The sequence below is a fragment of the Penicillium manginii genome, assembly GCF_028828005.1.
Source record: "Penicillium manginii strain IBT 31320 chromosome Unknown utg000009l:1.0-3297300.0:1.0-3298630.0, whole genome shotgun sequence".
Classification (NCBI taxonomy): Eukaryota; Fungi; Ascomycota; class Eurotiomycetes; order Eurotiales; family Aspergillaceae; genus Penicillium; species Penicillium manginii.
In genome coordinates, this window is record NW_026643110.1 from 2,217,333 (window position 1) to 2,231,093 (window position 13,761).

At 45.8% G+C, this 13,761-nt stretch overlaps 6 protein-coding genes across 6 annotated transcripts; 3 read left to right on the top strand and 3 right to left on the bottom strand.

Annotated features, from left to right (window-relative positions):
* Positions 1–1,908: 1,908 nt before the first annotated feature.
* Positions 1,909–2,828, top strand: N7533_012545 (RTA1 domain-containing protein; the record flags this gene model as incomplete). The annotated part of the gene is made up of 2 exons (XM_057109195.1): positions 1,909–2,092; positions 2,155–2,828. The coding sequence occupies 2 exons, from the start codon at positions 1,909–1,911 to the stop codon at positions 2,826–2,828; spliced, it is 858 nt and encodes a 285-aa protein (XP_056954296.1).
* A 404-nt stretch (positions 2,829–3,232) lies between these two features.
* Positions 3,233–3,864, bottom strand: N7533_012546 (uncharacterized protein; the record flags this gene model as incomplete). The annotated part of the gene is made up of 2 exons (XM_057109196.1): positions 3,233–3,564; positions 3,618–3,864. The coding sequence occupies 2 exons, from the start codon at positions 3,862–3,864 to the stop codon at positions 3,233–3,235; spliced, it is 579 nt and encodes a 192-aa protein (XP_056954297.1).
* A 496-nt stretch (positions 3,865–4,360) lies between these two features.
* N7533_012547 (histidine phosphatase family protein) lies at positions 4,361–5,203 on the bottom strand (the record flags this gene model as incomplete). Its single annotated transcript, XM_057109197.1, has 3 exons — positions 4,361–4,557; positions 4,611–4,770; positions 4,832–5,203. 3 exons carry the CDS (start codon positions 5,201–5,203, stop codon positions 4,361–4,363), a joined length of 729 nt encoding a protein of 242 aa, XP_056954298.1.
* A 706-nt stretch (positions 5,204–5,909) lies between these two features.
* N7533_012548 (retinol dehydrogenase 13) lies at positions 5,910–6,420 on the top strand (the record flags this gene model as incomplete). The annotated part of the gene is made up of 2 exons (XM_057109198.1): positions 5,910–5,994; positions 6,062–6,420. 2 exons carry the CDS (start codon positions 5,910–5,912, stop codon positions 6,418–6,420), a joined length of 444 nt encoding a protein of 147 aa, XP_056954299.1.
* A 750-nt stretch (positions 6,421–7,170) lies between these two features.
* On the bottom strand, positions 7,171–8,636 carry N7533_012549 (uncharacterized protein; the record flags this gene model as incomplete). The annotated part of the gene is made up of 5 exons (XM_057109199.1): positions 7,171–7,342; positions 7,397–7,634; positions 7,687–8,069; positions 8,144–8,238; positions 8,301–8,636. Coding segments are annotated over 5 exons (1,224 nt in total), but the record flags the coding sequence as incomplete, so codon positions are not given.
* A 187-nt stretch (positions 8,637–8,823) lies between these two features.
* Positions 8,824–13,232, top strand: N7533_012550 (uncharacterized protein; the record flags this gene model as incomplete). The annotated part of the gene is made up of 14 exons (XM_057109200.1): positions 8,824–9,208; positions 9,263–9,344; positions 9,397–9,634; positions 9,701–9,846; positions 9,900–10,410; positions 10,474–10,539; positions 10,589–10,629; positions 11,325–11,427; positions 11,479–11,824; positions 11,879–11,959; positions 12,015–12,179; positions 12,233–12,631; positions 12,689–12,815; positions 12,875–13,232. The coding sequence occupies 14 exons, from the start codon at positions 8,824–8,826 to the stop codon at positions 13,230–13,232; spliced, it is 3,048 nt and encodes a 1,015-aa protein (XP_056954301.1).
* Positions 13,233–13,761: the final 529 nt, after the last annotated feature.

Genomic DNA, 13,761 nt, shown 5'->3' on the forward strand with positions numbered 1-13,761 from the left:
TTTGGGATAGGGGGGTAGGATAGTGAGAAGCGGGATGGAGAAATGCTGAGCGGAGGATTGAACAGAAATGGTTTTATTGCGAGCTTATATTAGTTAGCTTTGTGCATGCAAATCTTGCCGCCTATCTTTTCAATTTGACCTTCCTAGCAAGGTTCTCGCAACCATGGAATAAATCTAAATTTCTATAAATATGTGTCAACGATACATATTTACTCTTCGCCCTTTCAACCAGGTGTGACGCGTGGATGGCAAATTCCGTTTTAGGTGATTTCTGCGTATCCGTATACCTGAAAAGCCTGAAAATCAAAGATAATCGGCCCGCCTATGTGGAGATTGCCCCACTGGTATCTACGCACAATACCGGTCGAAGCGGGTTGAATTCGGTATCAATACGCTAGTGGCCGCCAGGTTCATCGGAAACTTCTGTCCGCTTTACAGTATGGAGTACCTGCAAACCCGAATTGCGAGACTAATGCATTCGGCAAGCCGGTCATCATTTCTGATTTGGGTTTAAATCAGTCACAGCGATTATTTCTCAACTCAATCCTGAGAATTGTGACCAAATCTACGTAGCTGCTGTCATAATCAGTTTTGTTTACTTCGGGTGAGTCCCACGGCCCGAGGACGACCTCATTGTCAGTGAGCATGGCCCGGCAAAAACGGGTCATCCTTATGAGCGAAGTGAAGCTTATTTTAAAGTCCTCTATTGAGAAAATATCCAGTTTAATTTTCGAGTCAAACGGTAAGGTAGGTTCATGTGAACACACCTGTGATAAGCACTGAGCCTCACGAACGTAAAGTTCACATGGAAGCAGTGCAGCGACTTTATCCAAAATTTCATTGAGCTTTTGCATGAAATTGTATCAGCTGGAAAATCAGGCGTGTTCTTGATGGGCCTGTCAATCGCACGGAAATACTGCCACGCTGAAGAATTTGTGCATCTTTTGAAATGAAAAGATTTATGAGAGTTAGTGATATTCACACAATGGGCGGCTCCCCCAAATCCCAGGTGATGTCATGATTTATGGAATGCTGGATTAAACATTCATCCATGGCAATACCGGGCTATCTGCACATACTTTATCAGTCTTGGATTGAATGACCTTTTAATGAAAACTCAATCAGGCTTACATGAGAGCTCAAGCAACATGAAAATAAGATGTATTAAGCTCACAATTTATTGATTCTATACCATCTCATATCTTAGTTTTTACAAATACAATACTAGCATTCTGCAACACTACCGACTAAATGCATTCAAGTTGGTCCACACCTGGGCACCGAGTAAAACCTAATATAGACATAAGGTGAATAATACTAGTAGAACTCTTCAGAACTTTTTTCTCTCTAGGATGTCTCACTGTTAATAGTACGTAAGGCGATATATCCTGATCAACTTAAGCGCCGAGATTATAGTCTAACTAGTTAGCATCGTTGCCTTATACAAAAACTGTTCAACTAGTCAAGAATCCCGTACTCGTGTCCCGAAAACACCAATTCTGGAATCCGGCTTCCTAATCTTAGATCTTGTTGAAACAATAAATGACCATACAGACTAAGAATGCCGCCCATGTAGCATGTATTGTCTAGCGGTAAAATGCCCTATAATTCTGCCGCAGATAGTAGGCGGTGCTGTGATCAGTGGATCCGTGACTAAGAGGGTTATGGATTATAACTAGACGTTACACACTGGTCGGTGTAAATACCGTCTGAGCAGTCTCGTTGGCCGCAGGAATATTCAAGCTTCCAAATTGTATTGAAGTCCTCTTTTAGCCCTAGTACATCTTCACTTATATAAAAGGGACCTTTCCTCATAATCCCCATACTCCTGGTGAACACCTGGGCATTGGAAACCGATCCTTGAGAGCATTTCTGCTTTGGTTTCCTGAGGTCATTCCAAGGTTCCAAATGAATAGCCATGGCATCACCGCCCGTGCCGGTCTGGCCCCTTTCGATCTTTACCCCTATAATCCGTCAAAATCAGCTGGATGGGCCTTTGTTGTCATTTTCGGTATCTGTGCAGCCTTTCATTTCGTCTATATGTTCCCATTACGGGCGTGGTTCTTTGTCCCGTTTATTCTTGGCTGTGTTGGTAACGTTTCGCCTGTTCATTTCTCCCATTGCATGTTAGGCTGTGGCTAACAGGAAAACTAGGTGAGGCATTTGGCTATTACGGCAGAGCATGGTCGCACAATAATATACGACTGGGCAGTCCATACCTCCTCCAGCTCATGCTTATCTTAGGGTCCGCGCCACTCCTTGCTGCGACTGTTTATATGACACTTGGTCGCTTTGTGCGATCGCTCAGGGCGGAGAAGCACACAATCATGAGGTCGACCTGGGTCACCAAGATATACGTCCTGATCGATGTTGCAAGCTTCATCTGCCAAATGATGGGTTCTGCTATGCAAGGTAGTGGAGATCTAAAGGGCGTTGAGCTTGGCCAGCACATAGTCATCGGGGGTCTGATTGTCCAGCTTGTCGCACTTGCTTGGTTTCTGATAGAGTGCACAGTTCTCCATCGTCGGCTTCACAAACGTCCAACCTTTGTTTCAAGAAACCCCTCGGTCCAATGGCAGAGAACCCTTTGGACATTGCACTTTGTGACCTTGTTGATCTTTGGTCGCAGTCTTTATCGGCTAATTGAGTTTCTCGATGGCTCTGAAGGCTATTTGGCCACACACGAAGCATACCTATATGCCTTCGATGCGTCCCTACTTTCTATAGCCGCCCTGCTGCTTGCTCTCGTTCACCCAGGAAGGCTTTTCACGCTAGTTCGAAAGCTAGACTTATGCGAGTTTGAAGATGGCGCCGTTTTGTTGGATTGATACTGTAAATAATCATGGACAAAATCCATATGAGAAAGCCAAGATGTGATAGAATTGGCAGCTCCTGTGAAGGTTTTAAGGCCTTTAAGTATACTCTATAATTGGTACCGTGGTGGTTGTTACTTTTGCCCCTAGGAATAAATTTAATATAGAGTTCATTTCAAGCCCTAGCCCTCGGGAGGAATTAGTGCCGCCTTCCGCCTTCAAATTTACCTAGCAGGTAGGCTACCCTATCAGCAGTGCTATCACCTCGGCACTCCGCTCTGTATATCTAAGGAAACTCCGAGTTGGAGCTTGCGGTGAAAGAAAGCTGAAAAGACTTCATTGCATACCTAGGTACCCGAAGAACGAAAGCTTCACGGAAGATAGGCACAATCTGGCATTTTCACGCTATACTTGATCACCTAGCGGGTGCTGATGTTCATGATAGCTAGCAAGGCCACTGCCATGGAGCACATGATCAGTGTGAGCTTCCAGTACATAACAAAGCCGATGACGAAGGCACTGGTAAAGGTGGCTATCGCTGAAAGTTTCAGCGCGAGCTTCTCCGAGATTCCTTCTTGGACAGGATTCGTGTCTGCAGTAATCCGAGTAGTGATCTCTCCGACGCTGTTGGTATCGTAGAAGCCAATGTTCTGCCACAAATAACTCTCAAGGAAGCGCTCGCTTATTTGACAGCTTAGGCGCTCTCTGACCTTGATGAGGCTCAGCGTGGATAGTGTAACCTTGACAAGCTCTGTGACCGACAAATCAATAAAGTACAAAACGATTTGTCTTGTTTGACGTGACGCTCGTCAGATGTCAGTTCACCCCCGTACGCGTTTTGGAAAATACCCGCCAGTTTGCCAAATATGACAGAAATTAATGGCAAGGCCGCACCTCCCAAAATTGCACAAATGGTTCCCCCAAAGAGAAAAGCATAGTCAAGGATAGTAGCATAGCGGTATAAGGTCCAGATCTTGACATTGGTTGAGACAAGAGCTATTTGCTCCTGTAACACGTTCGAGTCGTCGCCGTCCGGTGTCTTCTTTATCATCTGATCGCAAAAAAGTTATTTGTGGCACTTCATTGAAAAGCCTAGGGATAAATAAAAATAATATGTGCAAGACCTACTGGTGGTACATACTAGTGCTGATGATTTCAAAGTGGATGATGCACAAGGTACACCGGCAACTTGGAGCAGTCAGATCGAGGCACAGCCAAAGGGTCAACTACCAAAGACCATTCCTATAAGGGTTTAGTAGTGGCCGATGGTGACTGGAAGCGCCTGATAAACGGGCGCGAAGCCGACTCGGAGGACACAGCTATATAGTAGGAACACGAAACAGAAAGATATGTGAAGTTTTCTAGTATCCCTGTCCCACCGTTGGAGGAACGCTAAGTATCTGGGAAATTAAAAGCGGCCCAACAGGCTAGGCCTCTGAATATTCATCAATAACTGGCACATCGACGCTGCATTAGGCAGTATGCTCACAAATCGTAGCTAGTGAGTACCAGTACTAGTACTAGTTATTACTGGTGAAATACATAGATCATGCTGATATGACACCCCATTTGATCCAAGTTTCAAGAGTCGTCTTCTTCAATTCCAGCTGTTCTTTTCTAGACGGGGAAGCCGGCCCTAAGCTTCGTCTTTCCCTGGATTGCAAGGTCTCGCATAGAGCCGGCTTCTTGTTCTCGTAATGTTCAAAGTGATATGATCGAACTTCAGCATTGGTCCAGTCCGTTGCTTGGGATTGCTGATTAGCATAGCAAATAGCGTGGGAAAATTCAGCAACCTACCGTGTGAATTAATTGCATTCACCCAATCATCTGTCAGAAGATGCAAGAAACAGCCATGCGAAACCACAACTATTTCCTTCTCGGGTCGTTGCATTAGCCATTCTCGTGCTAATTGAGCTCTCTCGAGGAGTCTCTCTGCGATGGGGGCCCATTTTCCTTGCTAGGGCACGATAATTACTTAGTGTCATGTGAGCGAGAGAAATGGGGCGTCAGAAGCGTACCTTAATATGCCAGCCAGGAGTAACTAAAGAGAAATCAACGGGTGATTGGTTGAATTTCTGCTCAATATCTCGCAGATCACTGCCAGTGTCGCAAACAAGATCACTTGCTTCCTGTACTTCTGGCCAGGCAACTACCTGCAGGCCGCCGTCTCTCACCTGCGAGGCAAACGCGAGAAGCGCGGTCTGAATGGTGCGTTGCAATGGTGATGACACAATCAACTCGATATTTTCCAATGAGTGAAATTTGGCACCCAACTCCCGAGCTTGCTCTTCGCCCAGAGGTGTAAGTTCGGGATCAGGCAAATTGTGGTTTGCATGACTGAGATTATGAACGCCTTGCGCGTGGCGCACGCAGTGAACAATTGGTGGCATAATATCTTGCAGATTCCCCGACTTTCCTTTCACTCACACTCTTATGAAAAGGTGGCTGGTCTGCATTTGAGGATTTTTTGAAGGCAGAATCGAACAAAGAAACAGAGCTGAAGTTCAGCCCCCAAAGCGGGGTTTCGTTGATGGCAACCAACGAAGCCCCACATTGAGCGAGCTATCAACTCATCTGCCACGATAGATGAAGACAAGAAGAACTAAGAATAGTCAGAAGGTAATAAGTTGGAAATTCTAGAGAAGGTGAATATGTGGAAAGTAGATGCAGCAATCGCACTTGATGTCTGCACCTTCCAATAGTTAGAATGGCTACTAAAATTTCAACCTTAGAAGTTATACCATTTTCCTAGCATGATACCTAGTTAGCCTCGGCACGATGACATTAACTTGAATCACACCTTTGCTCAAGTAATTCTATGAACATCCCACATTCTAGTGTTTCACGCGAACTCGAGTCCCTGTTTATACTCAGTGTTATCGGCTATATGACATGACTTTCTAAAACTTCATATGTGCTACTAGTATTTCGGTCTTCTGTTTCCTTTCATTCTGGTGTCACATTCAGGGTTTCATTTTCATTTCATATTTCTTAACTTGCTTTGCTATTTCCTGGGCAGGATTTACCATTTGCCCATCTATTTCATTCTAGAACGGAAGGCAGTTTTTATTCGTCTTAAGACCTAACCTACATATAATGGCACGTCAAGCATCATTTAATGAGCAAACATCTGCCATAGAGGTCGCGGAGTTTTACCGTAGCGAAATTCGCGGTAAAACCAGTAAGCATCCTTCCCATATACATAAAAATTGTAACATCAATGACCAATGAGTTCGATACTAGTACAGTCGTCGTAACTGGCGTGAGCCTCAATGGTTTGGGTTCTGCATTTTGCAAAGCTATCTCCCAATATGGTCCCCGTCTTCTCATAATCACGGGTCGTGATATACAGCGACCGCGGGCGGTTGCTCAATTCTTCAATGCTCAGTACGCAGGGGTTGAAATCGCCACTGTGCAGATAGACCTGTCACAATCTGATTCGGTGAAGAAAGCTGCGAGCGAAATCAAGAATCTCTGTACCCGGGTCGATATTCTTGTAAACAATGCCGGCGTGATGTGCTTCCCTCGACATTGTTTGACCGATGAAGATGTTGAAATTCACCTGCAGTCAACTATATTAGACACCTTCTGCTCTCTAAACTACTAGCTGAGCAGCTGACAGACCTAACTACTTCGCCGATAAATGGTCGGGTCATCAACGTGCCGAGCAGTGCTCATAGTATCTCCCCGTTTCGCTTCTCCAATCCCGAATTTATTTAATCTACAGATTTGGCTCGAGATGAAGTACCTTCTCATAGCGCGTGCGATGCTTTTAGAATTCCCTGGGTGACTGACTACGCAACCCTAGTGGCATATGCACAGTCCAAAACGGCAGTGATTTTACATGCGCAGGCGCTCGCGACAGGGGTTCTCGGGGATCGAGTTTCGGCATTTTCGGTGTATAAAGGCAAATGCGGCAAGATACTTCCAAAATATCAATATATTGGCTTATGATTGGTTTACATAATCATAATATGGTGGTGATAATGATGATGCTGTTATGATAGTGAGATAACTCGGGTGCTACGTTCATACATGAGGAATCAAGTTGGCGCTAGTATGGGAGTAATCTAGATCGTCATTATTCAGACTAAGAGTATTCTACTAATGTAATTTCTACTAAGTTGTCCTCTGAATCTTTTGAATCTTTGGGACCAAGTTATCAGCACCCGCGGGCGGAAACAATTAGTCGATTGCCAGTGTAACTATGGAGTGTCTTGGTTGATGAGCAGAACGGGACTACCAAAATCTACTGGAATGGAAATTGAAAAGCTCTGTTCACACAAGGCTGCTTCAGCTAAAGTCGATTCGATTGTATCGGAGCTCAAATTGAAAATGCATTGGCCGTGACCTACAAGGTTAGGATCACTTTCCGAGCCTGGTGTTTCTCGAAAATTTGATAAGCGATCGGTGCATCTGCCAACGGCATGCGGTGGGTGATAAAATCTGAAAATTTATCTTGGTTCTCAGAAAATACTTTCAACGCTTCGCCAAAGACTGGCCTGGCTGCTGCGCGCCCCATATTGATACTAAATGAATCAAAGTAAGTACTGTGCTAAAATATCTCGAAGCAGAGAACTCACTCCAGATTCTTAGAATACGCTTCGAAGGCCGTGAAAGGTAGCTCTCCCTGGTGGAAGCCGATAGAGGAAACAACACCACAAGCTCGAACCAAATCAATGGCGAGTCGCATTGCTGATTTATTGCCCACGCTCTCAACCACAGCATCTGCTCCTCGGCCATCTGTGGCAGCTTTGACAATTTCTGGAATATCATTTGTTCCAAGTTTCAGCGGTTGCGCGCCCATCTTCCGAGCCTCCTCTAGACGATCGTCAACAGAGTCGACAGCATACAGGGTGCCTGCCCCGAGTACTTTGGCTGTGAGGATTGCACATAATCCGACGGGACCGCACCCTGAGACATACAACAACCGCCTTATCAAGTGTGATCTTCTGAAATTCTGGACGAAGAGCAGACGGGGCGTGTAGCGTCCCTCCGACGATCGACTCAGCTGTGTCATTGTTGCGCATCAGCTTTGTGATGGCCTTCATGGCTCCGTAGTAACCCGTCGGGAAAATATCACACATAATTATCATCATTTCATCGCTAACTTCCTCGGGTATGAACTCGAGAGTACTGTCGGCAAAAGGAACGCGGACGTATTCGGATTGTCCGCCATCCAAGGACATGCTTCCGAAAGAAGGCCCGTTGACGCATCGATTTGTGTGCCCATGTTGACAGAACCAGCATTGCATACTAGGATATTGGGGATTAGCTTTCGAAATCGGGCTCGCAATCTGGATACATTCCGAGGTTCTTTCCAAGCTCACCACATAGGAGAGAAAATAGACATCACTTTCTGGCCAGCCTTGAACCTGGAAACGGCAGACCCAACGCTCTCAACAGTACCGATGAACTCGTGTCCCTAGCCGAAAGGTCAGTCGAAACCTTGGAACTATCCATCTTCATATGGTGCCTTTTTATTACCATAGTATGTCCTGTGGTCGTCTTTTGGTGTCCTCGATACATGTGCAAATCACTCCCACATACACCTGCGATGTGCACTTTAAGGACAGCATCCGTTTCATCAATCACTACAGGCTTAGGCTTCTCTTTGACAACAATATTGAAGGGGCCTTCATAGACCACTGCTTGCATGGTTTCCGTGCTCATGATGTAGGTTCTGGTTCCATTCGCATGTATGGGGGCGAAAAGGCAAAGAAGATGTGTTCTGAAACCTGGACAACTCTCGAACAGCCGGAGATTAGGAAGATTATAATCAATCAGCCAATATCCCATGACGCGCCACAAAGTCCGATGCATCGTCACTCAAACTGCGGGGAATTGGCCCAAACCCCCCCGTTTGCTGAAGGGGGGTATGACCGACATAGCCAAGGCTGAAAGGTGAGGGGAAGCTACATCAAGCTGGCTTCCCATCTGATCTTGCATCTACTTTTTTCAGCTTCCAAGTGAATTCAATCCAGCCTCGGACAAGCCCCAGCCATCCACAATGTCTTCAACCAACTACAATATCCCATCAGCATCGGAGATAACGAAGCTATACATCAACGGCGAATACGTCGAGCCCAAGGCGGGGAAAACATACACTCTCTACAACCCAGCCGACGACTCAGCTATATCCGACAGAATTCCCATCGCGGAAGTAGCCGATGTCGATGCTGCCGTCGATGCCGCCGAAAGCGCGTTCAATGGACCCTGGGGCCAATTCACGGGTGCCCAGCGATCGGCGTGTTTGCGAAAACTAGCAGATCTTCTCGAAGATGATGACCGATTGATCAAATTACTGACACTTGATGCGCAAAGTACCGGGAATCCTGTTTCAATCATTCCGACACGCGAAAAGACCTATATATTGGGGCATCTATTATACTATGGTACTTACCAGATGAACTTGGATAATGAAAGAATCAAAAGCTGATCAAGGATAGCTGGATGGACTGATAAGCTTCGCGGCGACTACTATCCCGCCGATGATGGTTTCGTCAAGCTTGTTCGTCAGGAACCTCTGGGGTATGCCTACTTCGAGGAAGAGTTGCAGGGTTGAGCTGACCGAGGCTAATAGTGTTTGCGTCGGCATCAACCCATTCAACGCCCCGATCGCGACTCTTTTCATGAAAGCCGCGCCTTGCCTAGCAACAGGAAATGTGTTGATTCTTAAACCATCGGAACAAAGTCCACTAGGATCACTGGCCATCGCACCACTATTCGAGGCCGCGGGTATTCCGAAGGGCGTGTTCCAGGTACTTACTGGGGCTGGTGATACGGGCGCATTGCTGGCCAAGCATATGAGAGTTCGCAAGGTAGGGGTTCACTTCAATCTGTCAGTGTTTTAGAGACACGCTGATGGTGAAATTAACTTTTTCCAGATAAGCTTCACCGGAAGTATACCCACCGGAAAGAAGATTCAAATTGCAGCCGCGCAGAGTAATCTCAAACGCGTCACTCTGGAGCTGGGTGGTAAAAGCCCAGCATTGGTATTTGAGGATGCAGATCTGGAAAATGCCCTCACTTGGTGAGTAACGATTGGAACCTAAATTACGATTGAAACGAACTAAGCCTTTCCAGGACTGTCAACGCCATCCTCGCTCGCTCCGGGCAAGTCTGCGTCGCAGCATCTCGAGTCTACGTCCAACAATCTATCGCGAAGGAGTTTATCGAAAAGTACACAGAGCGTATGCGAGCAGCTGTTGATAAGATCGGCGATCCCCTAGACAAAGCGACCGTGATGGGACCCCTGGTGAACAAGACCGCACTCGAGAGAGTCAGCAAAATGATTGAAAGGGGGAAGAATGAAGCAGAGCTTGTTGTTGGAGGCATACGACATGGAGAACAAGGCTGTTTCGTCGAACCCACTGTCTTTCTGAATCCACAAAAAGGAGCCCAGATATACAGCGACGAGATATTCGGTCCCGTCGCTGTTGTTAAGACGTTTGAGACGGAAGAAGAAGTGTTGAAGATGGCGAATGATACTGAGTACGGATTGATGTCGGGGGTTTTCACCAAGGATATTAATCGTGCTATGAGGGTTTCTGCGAAGCTGGAATCTGGAGTTGTGGGGGTAAATTGCGTTAGTTACGTGAGTAACTTGGAGATTCTTGTCTCGTTGGTGTTGGGCTGTGCTAATATCAATCTTATAAAGATGAATGTTCAGGTTCCTTTCGGTGGGAAGAAGCAATCTGGGCTGGGAAGGGAATATGGAGAATACGTATGGCCTAGGACTCGGATTTTATTACCCCAGCTAACCTCCATATTAGGCACTGCGTGCATTCACAGAGCCGAAGACTGTACTTATCAAGTAAGTTTACTTTTCGTCTTGAGTGAATACGAAGGCTAACGATTTGTGAAGTATGAATTAAGAAGGACACTCAAGACTGTTTTTTCGAGGCTTGTGGATTCGGAAGAGAAATTAGCTTACTTAGGTAGGAGATAGCTTGAGTATATTGATGAATGAACCTTGTGTTCAAGTTCAATTGAACTTTATGCCTTGATACACTACTAGTAGAGAGTCTTTCATTGAGTAGCCGGTAGAAGCTTTGCGCTAAGTCGTAAGGACTATCAGGGTTGTAAAATCCTTCCATTTAAGGCTCAAATAATTTCAAGCGAAGCTGCCTTAGGCAGCCAAGAACCCTGCCTTCCCTTGCTGCCTCGCGACCAAGATCCTTGTTCATTCCCAGAGATTCACCATTTCCAGGTCTTTGGGCATTTGTAAGACAATACTCTCAACCCTTGGAATTCTTCGGCCCCTTTCACCGCAAGACGGGCGTAGGCCCCGATGCCCTAGAGGAGTGAAAATTCAACGTGGCTGACATCGTGCAGATCGTGGACTAATCATGACTTAGGTTGGCATGAACGAGCTTGCCCCGCAGATTAACCCCAGCTTTGATTGCCGAATATTTGAATTTTCGGATTTATTGCTATCTCATCAGGCTCTCACCCCTGCTGCTTAGCCTTACAGTAATCTCCAACATCATTTCCTGATTCATATCCCAGATTTTCCAAAAACTTTGCTTGTATCTCGAGTCGACCGACCCCCAGTCTGCTACTCATGGCGTTGAGCAAAGAAGACAGGCACGTCAGTGCGTTGAATCTGGCGGTAAGAAACCTCCCTTCTACACCTAAATTTATGAGCAAGCTGAGAAGTTAGATCGTTTTCGCTCTCTGCCTCGGTAGTTTGACTTACGGTTATTGCTTCAGCATTGTGTCAACAACGCTTGGTCAGCCATCCTTCTTCGAATATTTTGACTTGACCCAGAATACCACGGCTCCACATTATGCCTACACAAATCGCATTATTGGGGGACTGAATGGATGCTTCTCGGGTGGTGGCTTTCTAGGGTCCATATTTGGTGGATGGGCCTGTGATTATTTAGGCCGCCGGAAGACACTTCTAGTAGCGACACCGATTGCCATCGTTGGAGGTGCCTTGCAAGGTGGTGCAGCCCACCTTGCCATGCTTCTGCTGGGTCGAGTTCTCGGCGGCTTCGCAGTTGGTAAGCCCTACCCGACTCGGCTATTCTTTATGAAGTCCTGTTAACTATTTTTAGGTATCTTGATGGTGCTTATTCCTTTGTTTCAGTGCGAAATATCGCCTCCTGCCACTCGTGGATTCTTAGTTTCCCAGCATGGTGAGGCTAAGGCGATCATATCTTTCATGCTACGCCATATTAATGAATTTATCAGGTGTTGTGCTTGTCTTCGGGTACTCTGCAGCCGCTTGGGTTGGATTTGGTTCTTTCTACTCCACCAATCCGGCTTTTCAATGGCGCTTTCCGCTTTGTCTTCAATGCTTATGGCCATTGGCTATGCTCTGTCTCACACCTTGGATACCTGAATCTCCACGCTGGTGTAGGTCATTACAACCAAGAACGATAAATATTATAACTGACGGAGTACAACAGTGCTGATGCAAAACCGACCCCAGGATGCTTGGAAAGTGATACAGAAGCTCCATGAGAGTGGCAAAGATTCTTCTCGGGATTCATTTGCCAAAGAAGAGTTTTATCAAATGACCCAACAGGTAAATGCCGATCAAGAAATGGCTCGCGGTGAGAGTGTTAAGACACTATTCACGAAGCGGTCTTATCGTAAGCGGATGTTCTGCGCATTCATGACGATGTTCGCATCGGAGTCGACTGGAATTTTGGTAGTTTACAACTATAGCGTACTACTCTATGAAGGACTTGGATTTAACAACGAGATATCTCTGCTCCTGGCTGCAGCATATGTAACGGTCGCTTGTATCGGAAATTTCATCAACTCCATTCTCATTGATAGAGTTGGAAGAGTGAAGCTATTAGGTAAGTTAAACATACCCCATTCCCCAACAGGTTCAAGAAATCAGAACTAATAGTTAGTCTTCGGAATAACTGGCTGTCTCATTAGCTTGATATTCGAGGCCACGCTGTCAGCTGTTTACATAGGAACCTCCAAGTCCTCTGGTCTCAGAGCTGGTGTCTTTTTTCTCTTTCTTTACATTACTTTGTAAGTGAAGGATTCACTCCATATATACCACTCCTGCCACTATATTAATACTTCCAAAGCTATGGGTGCTGCATCGATGCAAGTACATATGTCTATTGCACAGAAATCTTCCCAACTCATATTCGTTCTCGGGGAATGGCATGGTCGCTAGCAATTCTCTTCGCATCGACCATTGCTTATTTGATTCCCGCGCCAACTGCCTTCGCTGAAGTGGGATGGAAGTACTATCTTTTATTCATCCTTCTATCCGTGATCAATATACCGCTGATGTGGTTCTACTTCCCTGAAACCAAGGGCCTTGCACTCGAGGAAATAGGTGAGAAATTTGGCGACAAAGTAGTTATTCACCTTGCTAGTCTTACCGTTGAGCGAAAGGAGGGTATACATATTCAAGACGAAAGTAGGAGAAATTACTGAGATTCTTGTCTCAGTTCGAACTTACCCTTCCAGGCGATACCTATTATGAATGGTTTAAACATGAGGCTGAAACATACACTCTGAGTGGCCCCTCGCCGCAATCATTTCGACCAATCAGAAATAGTAGGAATGAAAGAGCCCTTGCGCCGTATTTAGTAGTCTTTTACAAGTCTTCCTCTTCATCAAAGTTGTTTCTCACTGTTCCGAGGTTTTACATCAAGTAGGGTGTCCACATATCCTTTTTGTCCGGTCACAGCCCCGCTTTCTTCGTCACAAAAAGCCATATATTGTCGTCCTGATGCTGCCATCCCTCGTTTCTGCAAGTTCTGATCTACAGTACAAAATACCGCTAGTTTTTGATCTATTATCTCATTTTTCCAGTTCTTCTTGCTGAAATACCATCGGTATTTCAAGCAATTTGCGTATCCGAAATTCTTCTCGAGGAGCCACCCGAAAAAAGATACTCAAATGCAAATCCATTATTCCACTCAAGGTACAAGTCAGAAGGGTTCCATGAAAGGTCCCATAT